The 22,085-nt window shown below is 36.5% G+C and overlaps 1 protein-coding gene across 1 annotated transcript in view; it reads right to left on the reverse strand.

Annotated features, from left to right (window-relative positions):
• The window catches only part of ABCB5 (ATP binding cassette subfamily B member 5), a 113,457-nt gene that overhangs the window by 75,574 nt on the left and 15,798 nt on the right, over window positions 1-22,085 (reverse strand). Inside the window, 8 exon segments of the mRNA XM_067745524.1 lie at window positions 3,424-3,594; window positions 14,753-14,898; window positions 14,901-14,955; window positions 16,246-16,371; window positions 18,470-18,580; window positions 18,892-19,005; window positions 20,343-20,520; window positions 20,601-20,722. Of these exon segments, the coding sequence (XP_067601625.1) occupies window positions 3,424-3,594; window positions 14,753-14,898; window positions 14,901-14,955; window positions 16,246-16,371; window positions 18,470-18,580; window positions 18,892-19,005; window positions 20,343-20,520; window positions 20,601-20,722 (1,023 nt within the window).

The raw sequence follows: 22,085 nt of genomic DNA on the forward strand, positions 1-22,085 counted from the left end.
ATCTAAAAAATTCCCAATTCCATATATAAAGAGAAAGTAAGATATCTGACAGACACACCAAAAGTGTGAGTGTGTGTGTGTGTATGTATAATAATTAACCTAACTTCAGCTTTGGAAAACCACTTCTTGGGCTTAATATAATAAGGTAACCCACAGCCTAATGTAATATACCAATTTACTTATTAATTCTCCAAGTAGTATAAACATAATGTAAGGCGCCTCAGAGGAAGACAAACAATGCACCACATGAGAAAGAGAAGTGATGATAAAGAAAAGCCTATGAGGGCTGCAAAAAAGCAGCTCAGTCTCTTCAAAGCATAAAGCTGTGATGGAAACCCATCTTTCATAATTAGCAAAGGGTCTTTTTAAAGGTACTCCATTAATGTGGTGTAGCTGAATCTCCCTTAATAATAATTATTCCTTAGATTTGCATACTACTTTTAACATTTCAAAGAGATTTTACAGGCTTTATCCTAAAATCGGTGTGGGCTTCCTCTGCTTCCCCAGGGGCCTGCAGGTGTTCACTGCCACGACTCCTCATGGTAGGGTAACCTGGAAGCCTGCTGCATTGGCATGCTGGGTCTAAACAAGTAGCAGAGTGGAACTCCATAGCTTGCAGTATAGATCTTTATCCACTAATCCTAAGTCCTCCTCTTGAACAAGATTAGTGAAGCAAAACTAGATTGCAGCAAGCCTAAACTAAGTCCAGAAAAGAGCACTTCAGGTCTTGGAACTATTCTGTATCACACTCATCCAGATACTATTCAACAAATATTTATTGGCTGTCTAATAGTGGCCAGGCATTGTTCTAACGCTGGGTATGCTGCAGTTAACCAATTAATGCCTTTGACAACAAAGAGTAGATATTCCAGTGGAGGAAGGGAGATAACAAAATAAACAAATACATATATAGTATGTTAGCTGATGAAAAGTGTTAAGGTATGTTTAAGGGGCAGCCAATGTGGGGTAGAGTGGTAGGGTGTCAGGTTCCAGGAGGAGCTTGGTACCCAACTCCATAGAACCTTGTAGCTACTGTAAGGAATTTGGTTTTTACTTAGCGTAAGAAGTGAGATAAGGAGGCATTGAAGGATTTGAAGCAGAAGCACGACATGATCAAATTTACATTTTAATAACATCGTCTGGCTGTGGTGTTGAGAACAGATTGAAGTGGGCATGAGAGACAGCTATTGCAATAATCCAAGTGAGAACAAGAGTGATATTTCCCTCATGCCCCTTTTCAATCAAAACCCACCCCCTGCCCCAGTAAACTATTGATCTGATTTTTTTTATCACTATAGATTAGTTCTACTGGTTTTGGAGTTTCATATAAAAGGAAGACAATGAGGTAATGGAGAGGAGGGGCTGGGAGGATATCTGAAGGCTGGCTCTGGAGGGAGGTGGATGCAGCATTTACCAGTAAGAAATAATACATTTTATTGTTCCCTCTTTGTTGGTTAGTGGTTTACATGGTATTTTGAGCTATAAAACAATCTGTCAACTGCTGTGGGTTAGGCCATGTCATGCCACAGCGTCTGAGAGTTTTTAGACAGATGAGCAGAAACAAGACATGTTGAATGCCCTACCCTCCTTAGGTGGGGACCTCTTTAAAGACTCAGTTCTGCAACCACCATCTGTGTAGTGGGTGTACGGGACTGTCATGGCACTAGAGTGTTCATTTCCTTGCCTGTATTTTAACTCTCCTCTTCACCACAAGTCAATTATATACTGAAGCATATGTATTTCATGAGTTTACTGCACTACTTGTCACCTCATTTGCTACCATTTACCCTCACTCCATAAAAGATCAGCAAAGTCTATTTAAAGCAGTTTCACACCCATACAGCTCTACAATGTTAATTTAATTACACTCTTTAAAAACTGGAAAACAATAACATAATTGAATTTTAAAAATATATACTTGGAATAATAGCTTACAAACATTTTGTATTCTTTTCTTTTCACTTATGATATAGATTTCATTTCTACCAGTAGGAAAAAAATATTTATTAGTTTATCATGTCACTAAGCAACTGTTTATTTTAAAAGTCTGAACAAGTTTTGATTGCCTGAAGTGATTAACATATTGGATGAAAAGACAATGGGTACAACATTTAACCTCTAAACAACTTCACAGCCTATTACAGTATTTTAAAAAAAATTTATATATGTATATCAATTATATCTCAATAAAACTAGAAAAACTGTAATTTGAGATGGTTAAGTGTAATCATTTTTCAGTACGTTCAAGCCCTAAGTAACTAAACATCACCGTTAATAAACACAATTTGAGTGTATTCTATAAATAGAGCCCTGTCCTAGTTACTAAGTATAAAAAAATGAATAAAGTATGAGACATGCTTTTGAGGGAATCATCGTTTCTTCTCCACCAAAATGAACCAAATTGGCAAAGTGTCCACAATGAAAATGGATTTTCATATCACTTGCTTATTTTATGAAAATAAGAAATATCATGAGCAACATGTGGCACTCTCATCATTTGAGATGGAAACAACGGTAAAAACTTATAAAATCTGATCTGTAAGTTGATAATAGTAACTAATAGATTTTTCAATAAGCAGTGGGCAGTCTGGCTGCCAGTATCCATTTCTGGTCACACAAAATCAGTGTTTAAAAAGAAGAGCCTGTAATTTTCTTACAGAGAAAAACACAACCCATTTTCAGACAAGCACAAAGTAAAAAGTTCCATTAAGCCTTCTGAAGAGTTTGAAGGTTATGATTTAAAAGAGTGTTCGGCCACTGAAAAAACTATTCTGTGGCTTTTCATATCACCAAAGGGCCAAAGAATTGGCCCTTTACCATACTGCACTGCATCAGGGAGGGTAGTATCACCAGGGAGGGTGATACTACCCTCCCTGATGCAGTGCAGTATGGTAAAGGGCCAATTCTGCATTGTGGCCATGAAGCATGTGTAATAGCTTGCAATGAGCAGGAAGTCAGTGCGAGGGCCCCAGGGCTGTTGAAGGAGGATGGTTCAAGGTCAAGGCAAACCACACTGTATGCTTCTCCACTTGAAGTGAAATTAAGTTAAAATGAGTACTCTAGGGTTGCCCAAAGAGGAAAAAATGGCCAGAGAAGAAAATCCCACGGGTGTATATGGAAGAGACAAAGGGTGGATGCGATTATAATTCTGATAGTGGTAGAGGTGTGGAATTACTCTGGGGAGGTGGGAAGTGCAGACCTGTTGGAATGGAGGTATATATGGGATGTTTGCTTGGATATGAGCCTCATATATATTTTTAACACTAAGTATAGCATCTTGTTCTTTCTTCCAAATCACTGCATCCATACCTTAAGGAGGGCTCTGAAATTAATAAATAATCCGCTATGGAGCCATACTTTCTTGTATTTAAAAATAATGCTGAAAGAAGAATATGAAAATAATAAATGAATCTTCTCACTTACCTTCTCCAGTGTGGCTTGAACCATTGATTCGCTTTCTGTATCTAGGGCAGAAATAGCCTCATCTAAGATCAGAATCTTCGGGTTTCGAACTAAAGCTCGAGCAATCGCGATTCTCTGTTTCTGTCCTCCACTCATTTGAGCTCCTTTTTCCCCTACCAAGGTATTAAATTTCTAATGAAAAATAGGAAAGAAAACAGAAACAGAAGGCAGCATGGTTAGATGATTAGAATAGGAAATGGCAATCACAGTTGTGTTTTAATGCCATTTTAATCTCTACTTCAGCCTGGCTGGTATTGACTTATCATTTGTTCTTTGTAAAAACAAACAACTATTTTAAAAGAGTGTAGTGAAGAGAAGCCCTAAGAAAAATTTGGCTAGGACTAAAAGACATGAGAACATAGGATAATCAAGGATTTTAAGGAAGATTAATAATAATCTGAACCGATTTTCAAAGTTTTAAAGACATTTTTTGAATGCACTGGTATCTTTAAAAGAAACACTATCTGGACTCTGTTGAATTGATCTATTTGTTTTTCTTTCACCAATACTGTACTGCCTTGATTACTGTAGCTTTATAATAAGTCTTGGAAAGTTGGATAGTGTAGTCTTTTAACTTTGTTCTTCTTCAACATCGTGTTGGCTATTCTTGGTCTTTTGCCTTTCCACATAAACTTGAGAATCAGTCTGTTGATATTCACAAAATAACTTGCTGGGATTTCGATTCAGATTGCATAGACTCTATAGATCAAGTTGGAAGAACTGACGTTTTGACAATATTGAGTCTTCCTTTCCATGAATATGGACTATCTCTCCATTTATTTAATTCTTTGATTTTATTTGTCAGAGTTTTGTAGTTTTCTTTATATAAATCTTGTATGTATCTTGTTCGATTTATACCTAAGTATTTCATTTCTTAGAATCCTAATATAAATGGTATTGTGTTTTTAATGTCCAATTCTACTTGTTCATTGTTGGTATATAGAAAAGTGACTTTTGTATATTAATCTTGTATACTGCAGCCTTGATATAATTGCATTGTGTACTTTTTGGTCTGTTTTCTTTTATCTAGCATAATATTTTTGAGATTCATCCATGTTGTGTGTATGAGTAATTCACTCCTATTTATTCACAATGTGCATCTATCTTGGGTTGCCAGATTTAGCAAAAACAAAAACACACCAAGAACCATGGAGCTCAGTTAATTTTGATTTTCAGGTAAATAATGGAATACTTTTTTAGTATATTTCATACAATACTTGGGATATACTCATACTAAAAATTATTATTTATCTGAGATTCAAATTTTACTGAAAATTCTGTATTTCATCTGGCAACCCTATATAAATCACAATTTGTTTATACATTCAGCTGCTGATGAACATTTGGGTTATTTCCACTTTTTGAATATTATGAACAAAGCTGTTATGAACATTCATGTACATGATATTCTTGTAGTCATATTTTCATTTCTTTTGGAAAAATATGTAGGAATAGAATGCTGAGTCATAAGTGTTATGTTTAACATTATAGTAAACTGTCAAATTTCTTTCTAAAATGATTGTACCAACTTCACTTTATTCAGAATGAAAGAGAGATCCAACTGCTTTATATCCTAACCAGAAGTTACCATTGTTATTCCTTTTAATTCTGGCCATTCTATTGAATGTGAAATGGTATCTCATTGTGGTTTTACTTAGGATTTCCCTGATGACTAATAATGTTGAATATTTTTCATGTATATTTTCTCATTTGATTATTTTTTGGTGAAATGTCTGTTCAAGTTTTTGTCCAGTTTTTATTTTATTTTATTTTTTGGTCTAATTACCATTTTGCAAAGTTCTTTATATATTCTGGGTGCACATCCTTTGTCAGGTCTGTGTATTGAATATTATCTTTCACTCTGTGTCTTGCCTTTTTATTTTCTAAATGGTATCTTTTAAAAGGTTTTAATTTCAATAAAGCCCAGTTTATCATTTTTTTAACTAGTAAGTGCTTTTCCCAGAATTTTTTGCCTACCTTAAGGTCACAAAGATTTTCTCCTAAGTTTTTATTTCTGAAGTTTTATGGCTTAAGTTTTTACAATTGGTCTAAGATTCATGGCAAATTATACGTGTATATAGTATGAGGTAAGGGCCACATTTCTTTTTTTTTTTTTCCCATATGGATATCCAATTTTTCCAACACCATTTGTTGAAAAGACTTTCCTTTCTCCGATTGAATTACATTGACCTTGTCAAAAATCAATTGACTAGGTATGTGTGGGTCTATTTCTAGACTCTCTATTGTGTTCCACTGACCTAAAAGTCCATTGTTATGTCATTACCACTGTCTTAATTGCTGTCTTAAAATTAGCTATTGTAGGTCTTCCAGCTTTGTTGTTCTTTTATCAAAATTGTTTTGTCTATTTTTGGTCCTTTAAATTTCCAAATAAATTTTGTAATCAGCATGTTGATTTCTGCACATGCAAAAAGACTGCTGGGATTTTGATTGAAATAGCATTAAACTTATAGATCAATTTGGGGAGAATCCATGCCTTTAAAAATATTCAATCTCTAAATCAACGAATAAGGTACATCCTATTTATTTAGGTATTCTTTATTTTTTATTTTTTTAAACATCTTTATTGGAGTATAACTGCTTTACAATGGTGTGTTAGTTTCTGCTTTATAACAAAGTGAATCAGTTATACATATACATATGTTCCCATATCTCTTCCCTCTTGCATCTCCCTCCCTCCCACCCTCCCTATCCCACCCCTCTAGGTGGTCACAAAGCACCCAGCTGATCTCCCTGTGCTACGCAGCTGCTTCCCACTAGCTATGTATTTTACGTTTGGTAGTGTATATATGTCCATGCCACTCTCTCACTTTATCACAGCTTACCCTTCCCCCTCCCCATATCCTCAAGTCCATTCTCTAGTAGGTCTGTGTCTTCTCGTCTTACCCCTAGTTTCTTCATGACCTTTTTTTTTCTTTCTTTTTTTTTTAGATTCCATATATATGTTTTAGCATATAGTATTTGTTTTTCTCTTTCTGACTTAGTTCACTCTGTATGACAGACTCTAGGTCCATCCACCTCACTATAAATAACTCAATTTCGTTTCTTTTTATGGCTGAGTAATATTCCATTGTATATATGTGCCACATCTTCTTTCTCCATTCATCTGTCGATGGACACTTAGGTTGCTTCCATGTCCTAGCTATTGTAAATAGAGCTGCAATGAACATTTTGGTACATGTCTCTTCTTGAATTGTGGTTTTCTCAGGGTATATGCCCAGCAGTGGGATTGCTGGGTCGTATGGTAGTTCTATTTGTAGTTTTTTAAGGAACGTCCATACTGTTCTCCATAGTGGCTGTACCAATTTACATTCCCACCAACAGTGAGAGAGGGTTCCCTTTTCTCCACACCGTCTCCAGCATTTATTGTTTGTAGATTTTTCTCCCTTTTCTTCCTTCTCCCTTTTTTTCTTGATGCATCTGGTTAATGGTTTATCAATTTTCTTTATCTTCTCAAAGAACGAGCTTTTAGTTTTATTGATCTTTGCTAATGTTTCCTTCATTTCTTTTTCATTTATTTCTGACCTGATCTTTATGATTTCTTTCCTTCTCCTAACTTCGGGGGTTTTTTGTTCTTCTTTCTCTAATTGCTTTAGGTGTAAGGTTAGTTTGTTTATTTGAGATGTTTCTTGTTTCTTGAGGTAGGATTGTATTGCTATAAACTTCCCTCTTAGAACTGCTCTGCTGCATCCCATAGGTTTTGGGTCACCGTGTTTTCACTGTCATTTGTTTCTAGGTATTTTTTGATTTCCTCTTTGATTTCTTCGGTGATCTCTTGGTTATTAAGTAGTGTATTGTTTAGCCTCCATGTTTTGTATTTTTTACAGATTTTTTCCTGTAATTGATATCTAGTCTCATAGCATTGTGGTCGGAAAAGATACTTGATACGCTTTCAATTTTCTTAATTTTACCAAGGCTTGATTTGTGACCCAAGTTATGATCTATCCTGGAGAATGTTCCATGAGCACTTGAGAAGAAAGTGTATCCTGTTGTTTTTGGATGGAATGTCCTACAAATATCAATTAAGTACATCTTGTTTAATGTATCATTTAAAGCTTGTGTTTCCTTACTTATTTTCATTTTGGATGATCTGTCCATTGGTGAACGTGGGGTGTTAAAGTCCCCTACTATGATTGTGTTACTGTCCATTTCCCCTTTTATGGCTGTTAACATTTGCCTTATGTATTGAGGGGCTCCTATGTTGGGTGCATAAATATTTACAATTATTATATCTTCTTCTTGGATCAATCCCTTGATCATTATGTAGTGTCCTTCTTTGTCTCTTGTAATAGTCTTTATTTTAAAGTGTATTTTTTCTGATGTGAGAATTGCTACTCCAGCTTTCTTTTGATTTCCATTTGCATGGAATATTTTTTCCATCCCCTCACTTTCAGTCTGTTTGTGTCCCTAGGTCTGAAGTGGGTCTCTTGTAGACAGCATCTATACAGGTCTTGTTTGTGCATCCATTCAGCCAGTCTATGTCTTTTGGTTGGAGCATTTAATCTATTTACATTTAACGTAATTATCAATATGTATGTTCCTATGACCATTTTCTTAATTGTTTTGGGTTTGTTATTGTAGGTCTTTTCCTTCTCTTGTGTTTCCTGCCTAGAGAAGTTCCTTTAGCATTTGTTGTAAAGCTGGTTTGGTGGTGCTGATTTCTCTTAGCTTTTGCTTGTCTGTAAAGGTTTTAATTTCTCCATTGAATCTGAATGAGATCGCTGGCTACAGTAATCTTGGTTGTAGGTTTTTCCCTTTCATCACTTTAAATATGTCCTGCCAGTCCCTTCTGGCTTTCAGAGTTTCTGCTGAAAGATCAGCCGTTAACCTTATGGGGATTCTCTAGTATGTTATTTGTTGCTCTTCCCTGGCAGCTTTTAATATTTTTTCTTTGTATTTAATTTTTGATAGTTTGATTAATATGTATTTTGGTGTGTTTCCCCTTTGATTTATCTTGTATGGGACTCTCTGTGCTTCCTGGACTTGACTATTTCCTTTCCCATATTAGGGAAGTTTTCAACTATAATCTCTTCAAATATTTTCTCAGTCCCTTTCTTTTTCTCTTCCTCTTCTGGGATCCCTATAATTCGAATGTTGGTGCATTTAATGTTGTCCCAGAGGTCTCTGAGACTGTCCTCAGTTCTTTTCATTCTTTCCTCTTTATTCTGCTCTGCAGTAGTTATTTCCACTATTTTATCTTCCAGGTCACTTATCCGTTTTTCTGCCTCAGTTATTCTGCTATTGATCCCTTCTAGAGAATTTTTAATTTCATTTATTGTCTTGTTCATCATTGTTTGTTTGCTCTTTGGTTCTTCTAGGTTCTTGTTAAACGTTTCTTGTATTTTCTCTATTCGATTTCCAAGATTTTGGATCATCTTTACTATCATTATTCTGAATTCTTTTTCAGGGAGACTGCGTATTTCCTCTTCATTTGTTAGGTCTGGTGGGTTTTTACCTTGCTCCTTCATCTGCGGTGGGTTTTTCTGTCTTCTCATTTTGCTTAACTTACTGTGTTTGGGGTCTCCTTTTCACAGGCTGCAGGTTCATAGTTCCCGTTGTTTTTGGTGTCTGTCCCCAGTGGCTAAGGTTGGTTCAGTGGGCTGTGTAGGCTTCCTGGTGGAAGGGACTAGTGCTTGTGTTCTGGTGGATGAGGCTGGATCTTGTCTTTCTGATAGACAGGTCCACGTCTGGTGGTGTGTTTTGGGGTGTCTGCGGCCTTATTATGATTTTAGGCAGCCTCTCTACTAATGGATGGGGTGTGTTCCTGTCTTGCTAGTTGTTTGGCATAGGATGTCCTGCACTGTATCTTGCTGGTCGTTGAGTGAAGCTGGGTCTTGGCGTTGAGATGGAGATCTCTGGGAGATTTTCACCACTTGATATTACTTGGAGCTGGGAGGTCTCTTGTGGACCAGTGTCCTGAACTTGGCTCTCCACCTCAGAGGCATAGCCCTGATGCCTGCCTGGAGCACCAAGAGCCTTTCATCCACACAGCTCAGAATAAAAGGAGAAAAAGTAGAAAGAAGGAAAGAAGATAAAATAAAATAAAGTACAATAAAATAAAGTTATTAAAGTAAAACAGAAAAAATAATTATTAAGAAAAAAATTTTAGAAAGTAAAAAAGCCCCCAAAGAACAGACAGAACCCTAGGACCAATGGTAAAAGCAAAGCTGTACAGACAAAATCACACACAGAAGCATACACATACACACTCACAAAAGGAGAAAAAGGGGGGAAAAATATATATATCTTTGCTCCCAAAGTCCACCTCCTCAATTTGGGATGATTCGTTGTCTCTTCAGGTATTCCACAGATGCAGGGTACATCAAGTTGATTGTGGAGATTTAATCTGCTGCTCCTGAGGCTGCTGGGAGAGAGTTCCCTTTCTCTTCTTTGTTCGCACAGCTCCCCGGGGCTCAGCTTTGGATTTGGCCCCACCTCTGCGTGTAGGTCGCCCGAGGGTGTCTGTTCCAGCTCAGACAGGATGGGGTTAAAGGAGCAGCTGATTCCGCGGCTCTGGCTAACTCAGGACGGGGGGTGGGGGGTGGGGGGGAAGGGAGGGGCACGGTGGCGGGGCAAGCCTGCGGCCCGCAGAGGCCAGCGTGACGTTGCACCAGCCTGAGGCGCGCCGTGCATTCTCCCAGGGAAGTTGTCCCTGGATCCCGGGACCCTGGCAGTGGCGGGCTGCACAGGCTCCCGGGAGGTGAGGTGTGGATAGTGACCTGTGCTCGCACACAGGCTTCTTGGTGGCGGCAGCAGCAGCCTTAGCGTCTGATGCCCGTCTCTAGGGTCTGCGCTGATAGCTGCGGCTCGTGCCCATCTCTGGAGCTCCTTTAAGTGGCGCTCTGAATCCCCTCCCCTTGAGCACCAGGAAACAAAGAGGCAAGAACAAGTCTCTTGCCTCTTCTGCAGCTTCAGACTTTCTCCCAGACTCCCCCCCGGCTAGCCGTGTTGCACTAGCCCCTTCAGGCTGTGTTCACGCTGCCAGTCCTCTCCCTGGGATCCAACCGAAGCCCGAGCCTCAGCTCCCAGCCCTCGCCCGCCCCTGCGGGTGAGCAGACAAGCCTCTCAGGCTGGTGAGTGCTGGTCGGCACTGGTCCTCTGTGCAGGAATCTTTCCGCTTTGCCCTCCGCACCCCTGTTGCTGTGCTCTCCTCTGTGGCTCCGAAGCTTCCCCACTCCGCCACCTGGAGTCTCCGCCCATGAAGGGGCTTCCTAGTGTGTGGAAACCTTTCCTCCTTCTCAGCTCCCTCCCACTCGTGCAGGTCCTGTCCCTATTCTTTTGTCTGTTTTTTCTTTTTTCTTTTGCCCTACCTAGGTATTTGGGGAGTTTCTTGCCTTTTGGGAAGTCTGAGGTCTTCTGCCAACATTCAGTAGGTGTTCTGTAGGAGCTGTTCCACATGTAGATGTATTTCTGATGTATTTGTGGAGAGGAAGGTGCTCTCCGCGTCTTACTCTTCTGGCATCTTGAAGCTCCTCTCTATTTAGGTATTTAATTTCTCTCAGCAATGTTCTACCTTTTTTACATAGAAGATTTACAGATCTTTCATTATTCTACTTTATATTTTTTGTTGCTATTGTGAATGCCATTTTTAATTTTATTGGTAGTTGTTGCTACTATTTAGAGATCTAGTTTATTTTTTTCATAGTTATAGGTCTTACTAAAGTTATCTATCTACTTCTCTTTGAGTGAGTCTTGGTAGTTTGTGTCTTTCAAGGAAAAGAACTTCATCTAAGTTAGCAAATTTATAGGCATATTTTTGTTCATTAGTATTCCTGTATTAACCTTTTAATGTATTCGGGATTAATAGTGATGTACCTTCTTTAATCCCTGATATTGGTAATTTCTCTTCTCTTTTTCATTTCTTCATCAGGCTTCCTACAGTTTTACTGATTTTATTGATCTTTTAAGGAAACAGCTTTTGGTTTCAATGACTGTTTCTAATGTTTTTCTGGTTTTGATTTCACTGATTTCTGCTCTAGTCTATTATTTCTCTTGTACTTGCTTTGGGTTTGATTTGCTCTTCTTACTCTAGTTTCTCAAGGTGGAAACTTAGTTTACAGATTTTAGATCTTTTTCTTTCTAAAGTAAGCACATAATGCTGTAAGTTTCTCTTAAAGCAGTGCTTTAACTGTACGTGGACGCTTGAACAATGTAGGTGTTAGGGGCACCAACCCCCGTGCAGTTAAAAACCAAGTATAACTTTACAGTCAGTCCTCTGTGTCCACATCCTTGAATTCAACCAGCTGTGGGTCGTGTAGTACTACAGTATGTATTTATTGAAAAAGCAATCCACGTATAAGTGAACACATACAGTTCAAACTCATGTTGTTCAAGGATCAACTGTATGCCACAAATACTGATATCTTGCATTTTCATTTACTTCAAAATAGTTTTTTATTTTCATTGAAACTTCCTCTTTCTGCCATAGGTTATGTAGAAGTAGGTTCTTTAATTTTCAAATATTTGTGGATTTTCCAGATATATTTCTGTTATCGATTTCTACATTTTAATTCTGTTATGGCCCAAGAACATACTTTACATGTTTCCTTTGAAATTATAAGTTTTTTCTTCCAATGGTAAACTCGATAGCTAATGGGAAGCAGCCACATAGCACAGGGAGATCAGCTCCGTGCTTTGTGTCCACCTAGACGGGTGGGAAGGAGACTCAAGAGGGAGGAGATATGGGGATATATGTATATGTACACTTGATTCAGTTTGTTATAAAGCAGAAACTAACACACCATTGTAAAGCAATTACACTCCAATAAAGATGTTAAAAACAAAAAAAGAATATTGTTTAGCTCAGTGAACAGTCCATGTGCACTTGAGAGAAATGTTTTCTGCTGTTATTGGGTGGAGTGTTCTATAAATATCAGTTAGATCTAGTTGGTTGATAATATTGTTCAGGTCATCTATATCCTTAGTGATTTTTTGCCTGCTTGTTCTATCAAGTACTAAAGCCTTCAGCTAAAAATGTGGATTTGTCTCTTTCTCCTTTCAGATGTACCAGTTTTTCTTCTTGCATTTTGAAGTTTTTCTTAAGTGCATCAACATTTAGTTGTTGTTTTTTTTTTTTGCCTATGGATCATAGTTTCCTGTTTCTTTGCACATCTAGGTATTGTAGAAGATGTACTGAATTCTGTGCATGAATGTTGAAGAGACTCTGAATTCTGTTTTCTTAAGAAAATGTTGATTTTTATCCTCATAGGCAATTCAAATATTGACTGATCATCTTGAAGTATGTAATCTTGGTTTTATGCTTTGTTGGGGTTAATCTATAGAAAGTCTCAAAACTTGGCAGGACCCAACATCCAAGTTCTATCTCCTTTAGGGATCTTGTCATGGCTTGGTTTTAGGATTTGTTAGAGCAGGTCTAGAGTCAGCCTTACTCTAAGGTGTGGTCTTTACTCCTAAGGTGTGACTTTTTTTGGTGTCTCAGCTATATGCCTGAGGTATTAAAAATGGTGTTAATGTGACCTCTCCACTCTGGCTGGGTTGTGTTTTCAACATCTCCACTATACTGCTTGACTTCTATCTCGGCTCTACTCTCGGCTTTGTAGCAGCTGCTCTGTGGTAAGCCACGGGTAATCTTATCCTCAGAGAAGGATTCCAAAGGGATGTCTACATGGACTTCTGCCCCCTACCTCATGTCCACAGCTCTCTCATTTTGCCTCTCCAGTTGTTTAAGCTGCCCTGAAATTCTACCTCTGCCTTTTAGCTCAGTGGGACTGCCATGTTCTCTCTGGTTTCCATTTTACAGAAATATGGTCAGAAATTTGTTCCCAGGAAGCATGCTGAAAATTCATGGACTTTCTTAATGAGTTTCCTTTCTCTCAGGAATCACAGTTTTGTGATATCTCTTATCCAGTGCTTGGAAACAATTGTCCTATGTCTCATATATTTTGGCCAGTTTTATGGGTGTTTATGGGAAAAGGCTAGCAAGTATCAGTTAATCCTAATATATTAATTCAAAAATATGTGTATATCATAGAAGGAGTAATGGTATTTATTTCTGAGTATAGTTTTCCCTAAATTTTCACCTATACGAATTAACCACTTCTGTAACTTTTATTTATTATTATGCTCATTCTTATTTCCCTGGTTAACCATGGCTGTGGAATTTAGTTTCTATCATAATAACCCAGCATCTTTAATTTGTTCTTTGGATTATATCTTTAGGATTTACTATTAGATTTATAGCAAGTGACATCTTTGTGTAAATATTGGACTTTTAGTAAAAGCAAGTCATAACTTATAGGGAATGACTTAAGAGGCACCAGAAAACTTTCTAATTCCAGGTGGGAAACTGAAGATCATTGGTGTTTTGAGGAAAGGAAGTCACTGAAAATGTCAAAAGGTCGAAGAAAGGAAGTCTTTGTTTTCCCAAACCACACGGCAAAGAATGACCTCAAGCCTTTAATGTTTTCTGTCCTAATTATGACCCTAAATAATGGGGATAGGTGGTAATGAATGGCAAACATAAGTTTTTATGAAATAAACAAAAGAGAACAAAATTATTATGACCTATGGAGTGTAGTTTGTAAAATATATCCATTAAAACAAACTTTTTTTGTTATGGTTGCCTTCTGGGATGTTGGAATTTTATTTGTGTTTTTAATTTCAAATCTCATCCTTTCATATTTCACGAGGTTTTCCCCACAACAATTTCAGAGGATGCCGATGAACAAATACTTTGATAAATAGAAATATTTTTAGAGCTCTCTATCAATTTTAAATAGCCATTAGGATCCTATATGTCCTAATACCCAAAATTATAGTTTACTGTATCTCTTTCCAACTATCATTTCACATGTCTTGTCCAATATTAGCTCCATGTACTTCTAAAGTCAATGGTATTTTTCCTTTGCCTTATCACAGAACCGATCTGAGCACTGTGTGTGACATTCCCACACTTAGCCACAAGATGGCGTTGCAAACCAACATTTTTGCAGATACATGATCTCCCTCAGCTTGCACTGATGATTTTGTTTCATATTTCTTTGTTATATTTTAACATATCCCTTATTTTTTTCTTTTCCATTTGCAGTGAGAACCAGTAAGAACTAAACAGATTAAAAATTGGACCTTTCAAGGATGTATTTCTTCTTTTGGTTGTTACCATGCTCTCTCATTTTCAGATGTGTCACCTAGGACAATGCAAAAATTAATCACACTCCCCCTACTCTGTAGATGTTATTGTTATTTAACTTATTTTGGAATATTTCAGTGCCTTACACTTAAGCTAAGGATATAGGCTACATAGTGTACTTACCATGGGGAACTGCATTATAAAATCATAAGCATTTGCTTCCTTTGCTGCTTTCTCAATGTCTTCATCAGTCACGCCATCTCGCCCATATCTAATATTGTTATTAATGGTTGTCCCCAAAAAAACAGGCTCTTGGCTGACTACTCCAAATGTTCTCGATAATGCTGCACATTTAAAGTTCTGATGTCGTTACCATCCACTGTGATCTGTGAATCCAAAGGAATGAATCACGTTGTGATGCCTTTCACTGCATTGGGTTAGAGTCCTTTTTACTACTGCAGAACATAAGCTGAGAAGCAGGTTATTTCAGGAAACAATGACTGACTATATTTTGATAAAATATTTATAGCATGTATAATGCCAATAGACTTTTTCTGGTAGTTGGGAATTAATAAAACCTAAAAAAAATGACTTAAAATTTGGCCAAACTACCTGAATATCTTTACTCTACGATCCACAAATTAGGTATTATGAGGATATATACTCTAGGAGCCACAAATATTATCATGTAAACACATGTAAAAAACTGCAGTTTTGTTATTTTAAGACTGATGTGACCTTTGCACGTTTTTTCCAGGAAACATCCTTTCTTCCCTTCAACAGCCCACTCCTCTGCAAAAGGTAAAAGTGCATTCTATTCACTGCTATAAGTAATATTAAATGAACATTGTCTTCTCCATACATAGTACCATTACCTATTATCCCAACATACTCCAATGACAGAAGCCAAGGTTTGATAATTATAACTCTGGTATTTCACACCAACTGGTATTCTGTCTGGGCATGGATATTCTATGCAACTGGTTTATGTAAGGAATGCTAATCCAGTAATTTATTTATTCAATATTAGCATGGATACATGAGTCTAGTAAACTACAAATGAAGACTTAAGAAATCAAACTTAAGTTTTAGAAGAGTAGATTTTCTTTTAAAAATTACAGTTGAAAAACTGAATAGAAGCATTAAGAATTATGCTTCTGTGACTATCATAGTCTTGTACTCTATGCTGTTTACAAGGGTGAGAAAGTTAAGTGCAACATATGGATGACAGAAAAAAATGAGACAGTATATTTTCTACAGATATTATTCTTTTGGGATGTTTTGAGAAACTGAAATTCTTGATAAGTTCTGCGTACTACAAATTACTATTTTATTTTTCTCTATAGCATTTATTATCTTCTAACATATTATATAATTTACTTATTTTATTTATTGTCTGTCTCTACTTATTAGAATGTAAACTTGATGAGGGAAGAGAGGTTTTTATGCTTTGTTCACCAATGTATTCCCAGCACCTAGAAGAATGTCTGGCACTTTGTAGGTGCTCAATAAATATTTGTTGAATGGATGAATATGCAGTAAAGAAAACAATATGGTTTCTCTCCCATTTCCACTGTTAAAAATTAAAAGTTGACACAGGTGTAAGCTCTCTGTAATAGGTGGAATTTCCAAATCTTGTCGTGTGGACTGTGTGTGATCTTGCTAGGTGCACTTACAAAGTTGTCATCAGGATCACATAACCTCTGCAAAAGTTGGACTGCTGTATTCTTCCCATTGCCGTTGAGGCCAACCAAGGCTACTGTCTCTCAAGACTTAATTCTGAGATTCAGACATTTCAGAATCTATTTGGAAAGTATGGGGAAAAAATTCCATAAAACTAGGATAAGAATATGATTTACCTATCTTCAGAAATGTAATGTATAATTATAAACAGGAAAAAATTCTCTGGCACTTAAAAACAAATTTAGATCTTATTACGTTTTTTTTCATGTATGTGTATAATAACTTACAAAATTTTGGAGAAAAACGCTAATCATCTCTCTATATAAAGAGGAGATCTAAATTGAGTACTTAAAGATTAATTAACTAGACACAGGAATCGTTTTTTCATATTTTCAACCAAAATAATTTATGTGAATTTCATGACTACGAAGTTAGTGAAAGTTGTATCTTCTAACTTGCAACAATTGAATGAAATCTTGCCAGATATCCCTGTGCGCTATTTAAGGAAGTTCTTTCTTAGAATATATGTAACATTGTTGCAAAACAGACTCCAAACTAAAACAATTGGCAGACTTCTTAGCGACTCCCACGAATAGGATTTCACCACTAGAAAGCCTCTTTTTCTAGCGGTGGATCTCACAGGGACATTTCAACTTAGGGGGAGTACTTCTACAATTTTCTCAATAACTGAGGGTTGTTACCAGCATTTAGTGTCCCAGGGACCTGCAATATGAGAGAAACCTCACAAAAATTACCTTCCCAAAATGACAACAGTAATCCTGTTGAGAAACTCTCACCTATCTTTGCTTACATTTTCCCAAAACATGGGAATATCCCCTTGGATTCTTTCACTTTGATCTCCTCATTTGTAAAGAAAGAGACTCTGTAAACAAACCAAATGTAAAACCTTCAAAGGGCCAAGCAAAGAAAAATTCTCTAAAGGAGGTGACAAATCAGGGACCCCCAGTGAGAGTACCTCCTCTCCCACCTGCACTTTTACTCTAGAATTCGCATCTGTTCTTTCTTTGGAAGAATCTGTGTTTTGTTTATTTAAAGTGGGTGGACTTTCGGGGGGGGGGTAATTATTTATTTTTCAATTTAACAAAAAAGCGTATGTTTCAAATGTTCATTTAAAAAATACTTGTTTAAAACCCATACAATGTAACGACAGAGTCGGTGCTTAAGTCTTCAGGAAGCCAACCCAAATGTAGTTGCAAAATGGAATTAAAATGCTCTATTTATGTTAAGAAAAATGATAGAAGACAACACTATTCCAATAATGGTAATTAAGTAACAAAAATTTTTAAAAATAAAGAGCTTTGAAAAAAAGAATTTCAATCAAAGACTTACAGAAAAATAAGGAAGTAGGAGTAGGTATATATTTTCTTGATGCAAATTATGCAGGAGATATTTGGACACTTTAAAAGACATTGAAGGTTGATGGCATCAGTAATTTTACCAATTTCACTTAAAATCATGTCATCCTTTTTCTATAAAGCAGGTGTTTTATTAGGAAGTACTCTTTGCAATCTTTAACAGTAACTACCTTTTTAGATAAATACACTAATAAGATGAAAGGATGAAGACAATAGAAGAGACAGACACATTTTTACAAGAATTTGTCAAAGGCTGAATGATAGAGGGAGAAGGATGCACTTTATGCTGAGTGTGTGTGTGCCTGTGTAAAAGTGAGAGAGAAAGAAACTGAGGCAAAAATGCTGGTGTAGTAAAAGTCCTAGGAAAGGGATAATGGAAAGACACAATATATGCACAATTCTCCCAGGTTAGAAACTTTAGAAAGTTCAAATAGGTTATCTATGCTGAGTGGGAAAACATCCAGGGACCACCAGTAGGTGGCAACATCAATCCAAGACACTTTTGCTGTGCTCCCAAATCCAGAGTGAAGGAATTCCAGGAGGTCAAAAATGCTTTAGTCAGTTCAATATAGAGAGGAGGCTGCAAAATGTAACTAGCTCTCCTAGAGTTATTTGTCCATTACGAATCTATCCTTCCCTCTTTCCTTCCTCTCTCTCTTCCTCCCTCCCTCTCTATCTCTGTCTCTGTCTCTCTCTGTCTCTCTCTCTCTCTCCCCTCAAGTCTCTAAACAAAGTAGCCAAATCTTGGTCAAAGTGATCCTAAACAATCTCATATGAGGAGATCCTAGCCAGTGGAAGGTAATTAGAAAACTGTACATTTCCATAATTAAATTTTACTTACTTTGATAGATGGTCTTGATGGATAACTGAAAGAAACATTTTTAAATTCCACATTTCCTACTATGCATTCCAATTTATAGCCTGTTGTTGAAAACTTATCTATAGCAGTTTTCTTGGAAAAACAAAGAGGACATTATAAATCTTAGAGAAACTAGGCTGACATGCTCTATATTCTAAAAGTAGTTTAAAGATGGGTTTTCTTTTACAGTGTTCTCCTTTCTGCTTTAGAAGTGCATTGAGTTAGATATGAAGGTTTCAATAAAACACAATCTCCTTGTTGAAGAGTTAAAATAATCTGTCTTTCCATAGCCAACTGGGCAACATGGATTTTGCCCATCTTTTTAAGTGTAATGAAAGTGCCTGTTTTTTGGTTTCCTTCTTGCAGTAATGATAGTTATCTTTCAAGGCAGTTAGGAGTCTTACCTTAACAATAATGTGGAAAATATTAAAGGCGGCTCCTCTGGCTATAGTGAAGGTTTCAAAGCTAGGGGCTGCTGCTCCAATGCAATAACTACTATGGATTACACTAATAAAAACCTACAGGAAAAAAAATAATATTTATCCGTCACAGTTATATAAGAGGGACAACAGAATGAAGTGTATACTTGGTTGAGACTCAGGTATATCAGAGAAATTAGGTAGGAAAGAATGGAAGATGCTGCCAAATGTAAAGGAAATATTAGTTAATCCAAGTGCAGCTGGCCTTTTCCTAATGTTGAACGACTTCTAATTGTCCCCTAATCTTGTCGTTATTACCTGTTGGGAAGCTGAGCAGAAAAATCTGCTTACTGAGGAGTGCTGAACATACATGAACCTGGGTGGGTAAGGAGGTGAGCTGTACTTCCCTGCATGCTGGTTAACTCCTTAACTTTAAAGAAAAGGATATTATAGATTTCATTGTCTTAGAGATGCTGTACTATTTTTTCCCAAACTTTTCTGAATTCATATATTAGTGGACACCTGTTCATTTTCAGACAGACACATCTCTGCCAAAAGTCAAATAAGCAAAGAACCCCACAGGCTAAGTGCTATTTTCCCTGTCTTATAGATGAGGAAGCTAAAGCTTAGCAAGTCATACACCTATAGTCACACATAAATTGAGGAGGAAAAATGTGCTAAAAATTCCTCATGCTCAAGTTTCATTTATCAGAAATAAATGAATAAGCTTAAAGACTTAAAAATGAAAGTCTCAAGTTCAAAAGATGACTTTAGTTGACAGAAAAGAAATCTACATACAATGGGAAGGCCAAATGAGAACTAAAGTATACAGACCAGATCAATTTAGTTCAGCAAGACAAATGGTTCTTAATCCTGAGCCAATCTGTTTATTATTGAAACTTGGGAGCATAACTGAAAAAATTACAATTTAACGTATAACCATTAAGAGTTTAAAAAACTCTAAATTGATGTTGGACAGAGCTGTGTATAGTCTGTTTTTAACATTACTGTATGCTGAAAGGACAGAGGAAGAGCAGGAAATTCCAATCTACAGAATATTTCCAGAAGAAAACATTTAGCAAGGTGAATGTAGAGCGCTCTCTTATTTCAGCAAGATGGAAAGGAAGCAGTCTCACTACAGGCTGGTCTTTTTGACTTCTGGATTAAGACAACTCTATCTCCCAGTGGAGAATTCAATTATGATTCTTTTAAAAACATCATGCTTTTAGAAGACACTAAGCATGCAGGATGAGTAAATCCTGCCAATGTATAACTATAATTTAAAGGTGTATACAAATCATTTGAAGGAAACAAATATTTGTTTATTAAAAACACTCATCTTCAAACATTCAGTCATTCAGAGAGAAATTTTTAATAAATTCTAGGTAAGAAAATATTATCCAGGCCAGTTACCTTTGTTCTCAAATAAGACTTACAGCAAGGAGAGTTCCGATGGTATAATCAGGTTCTCCACTAAGAATCAAGGAGGTTCCATACCAAAAAGCAAGTCCGTAGGTTCCATTCATAAAGAAGTACACAGCACCAAGAGAGAGTTTCGAAGCTATAGCTTTTTTCATGCCAACATTCTTTGCATCTTTTAGATTCTGAGTATACCTTAAAAAGACAAAACACAATATAATAGCCTTGGGGGAAAATAAAACCAAGCAGATATTATCATAATTAAAGGAACAGACCTTTGAATTTCTTTTTCCTGGGCCCCAAAGGCTATGACTGTTCAGATTGATAACAAGACTTCTGCTACAGCCCCAGCTTTGGAATAAGCATTTAATTCCTTACTGGACAATGAGATAACTATCTGTAATAAACAAAGACCACAGTTAACCAAAGAATAACCTGGGATGGACAAATATCATATGATATCACATATATGTGGAATCTAAAAAAAGGCAACAAATGAACTTATCTACAAAACAGAAGTAGAGTTACAGATAAAAAATAAACTTATGGTTACCAAGGGGGAAGGGGAAGGGAGGGATAAATTGGAAGATTGGGAATGACACATACACACTACTATATATAAAATAGATAACTAATGAGGACCTGCTGTATAGCACAGGGAATACTACTCAATACTCTGTAATGGCCTATATGGGAAAAGAAGCTAAAAAAGAGTGGATATATGTATAACAGATTCATGTTGCTTTACACCTGAAACTAACACAACATTGTAAATTATACCCCAGTAAAAAATTAAAGTGTGACTGATTATCAGAAAAAAAAAAAAAGAATAACCTGGGGTAGTAACAAGGTGCAGAGAATTCAATTCAGGTAGAATCTAGAATAACAAAATTTTACTATTGAAAAGGTACTTATCACTTATTCTAACACCATCAGTTTGCAAATGAGGAAACCAATGGTCACGGGTATTGACTTTTTAAAGCCTCACCACAGTGAACAAGCTTAGCTTAACGTAACCTAGAGTCTAAATCTCTATTTTTCCTTCTAATAGAGCTTCACTGTTTTTTCTCTGTGCTTTTAAAAGCTTAGAAAATGAGTATCTATATTAATACAATTTAGAAAAATTTGATTTGGAGAAGGATATTAGGGCCACAGTTCTTCTTATGTGCACCCTGGAAATCAGTGTGCCTGATGTGACTTGATTTGATTTGTTATTATGTAAAAAACAAGACTTCCAGAGAGTATGAGTCACAGAGTTGTGGCACGAAGAGGAATATGACTCCTGAAACTAATACTACATAATGCAGCCTGCCTAGTAAACACTGTATCGCCACATAGTAAAATGTGAGATTTTAGAGAGAGAGAGAGAGAGAGAGAGAGGAGACTATCATTCTTGGTGATATTAGTCAGGTTTACCAGATTTATCAAAAATTTTAATACAGAATGTGCCTTTTTCTTTATTATACACCCCACTTACTATTCCTTTAATTGGTAAAGGATTTAATTTAGTAATTAGCATAAGAATTCAATGAAAGGAAGAAAGGAAATTGTCTTCAGAGTTGTGAGTCTGTAACTACAGCTTGCTCATATAACAAATCTATCCATTTTCAAAATACATTCCACATAATTGGAACTAATTTTATGTAAGACATGCACAGATGTTTGTTAAAGCAGAAGGTAGTATAAACTGAGTAATACTCATTATTTACTGATTTCACTTAATAAAGACAGCTATCACTGGAGGGGAAGCTGCACATAGC

This window comes from Pseudorca crassidens, chromosome 8, assembly GCF_039906515.1.
Source record: "Pseudorca crassidens isolate mPseCra1 chromosome 8, mPseCra1.hap1, whole genome shotgun sequence".
Lineage (NCBI taxonomy): Eukaryota > Metazoa > Chordata > Mammalia > Artiodactyla > Delphinidae > Pseudorca > Pseudorca crassidens.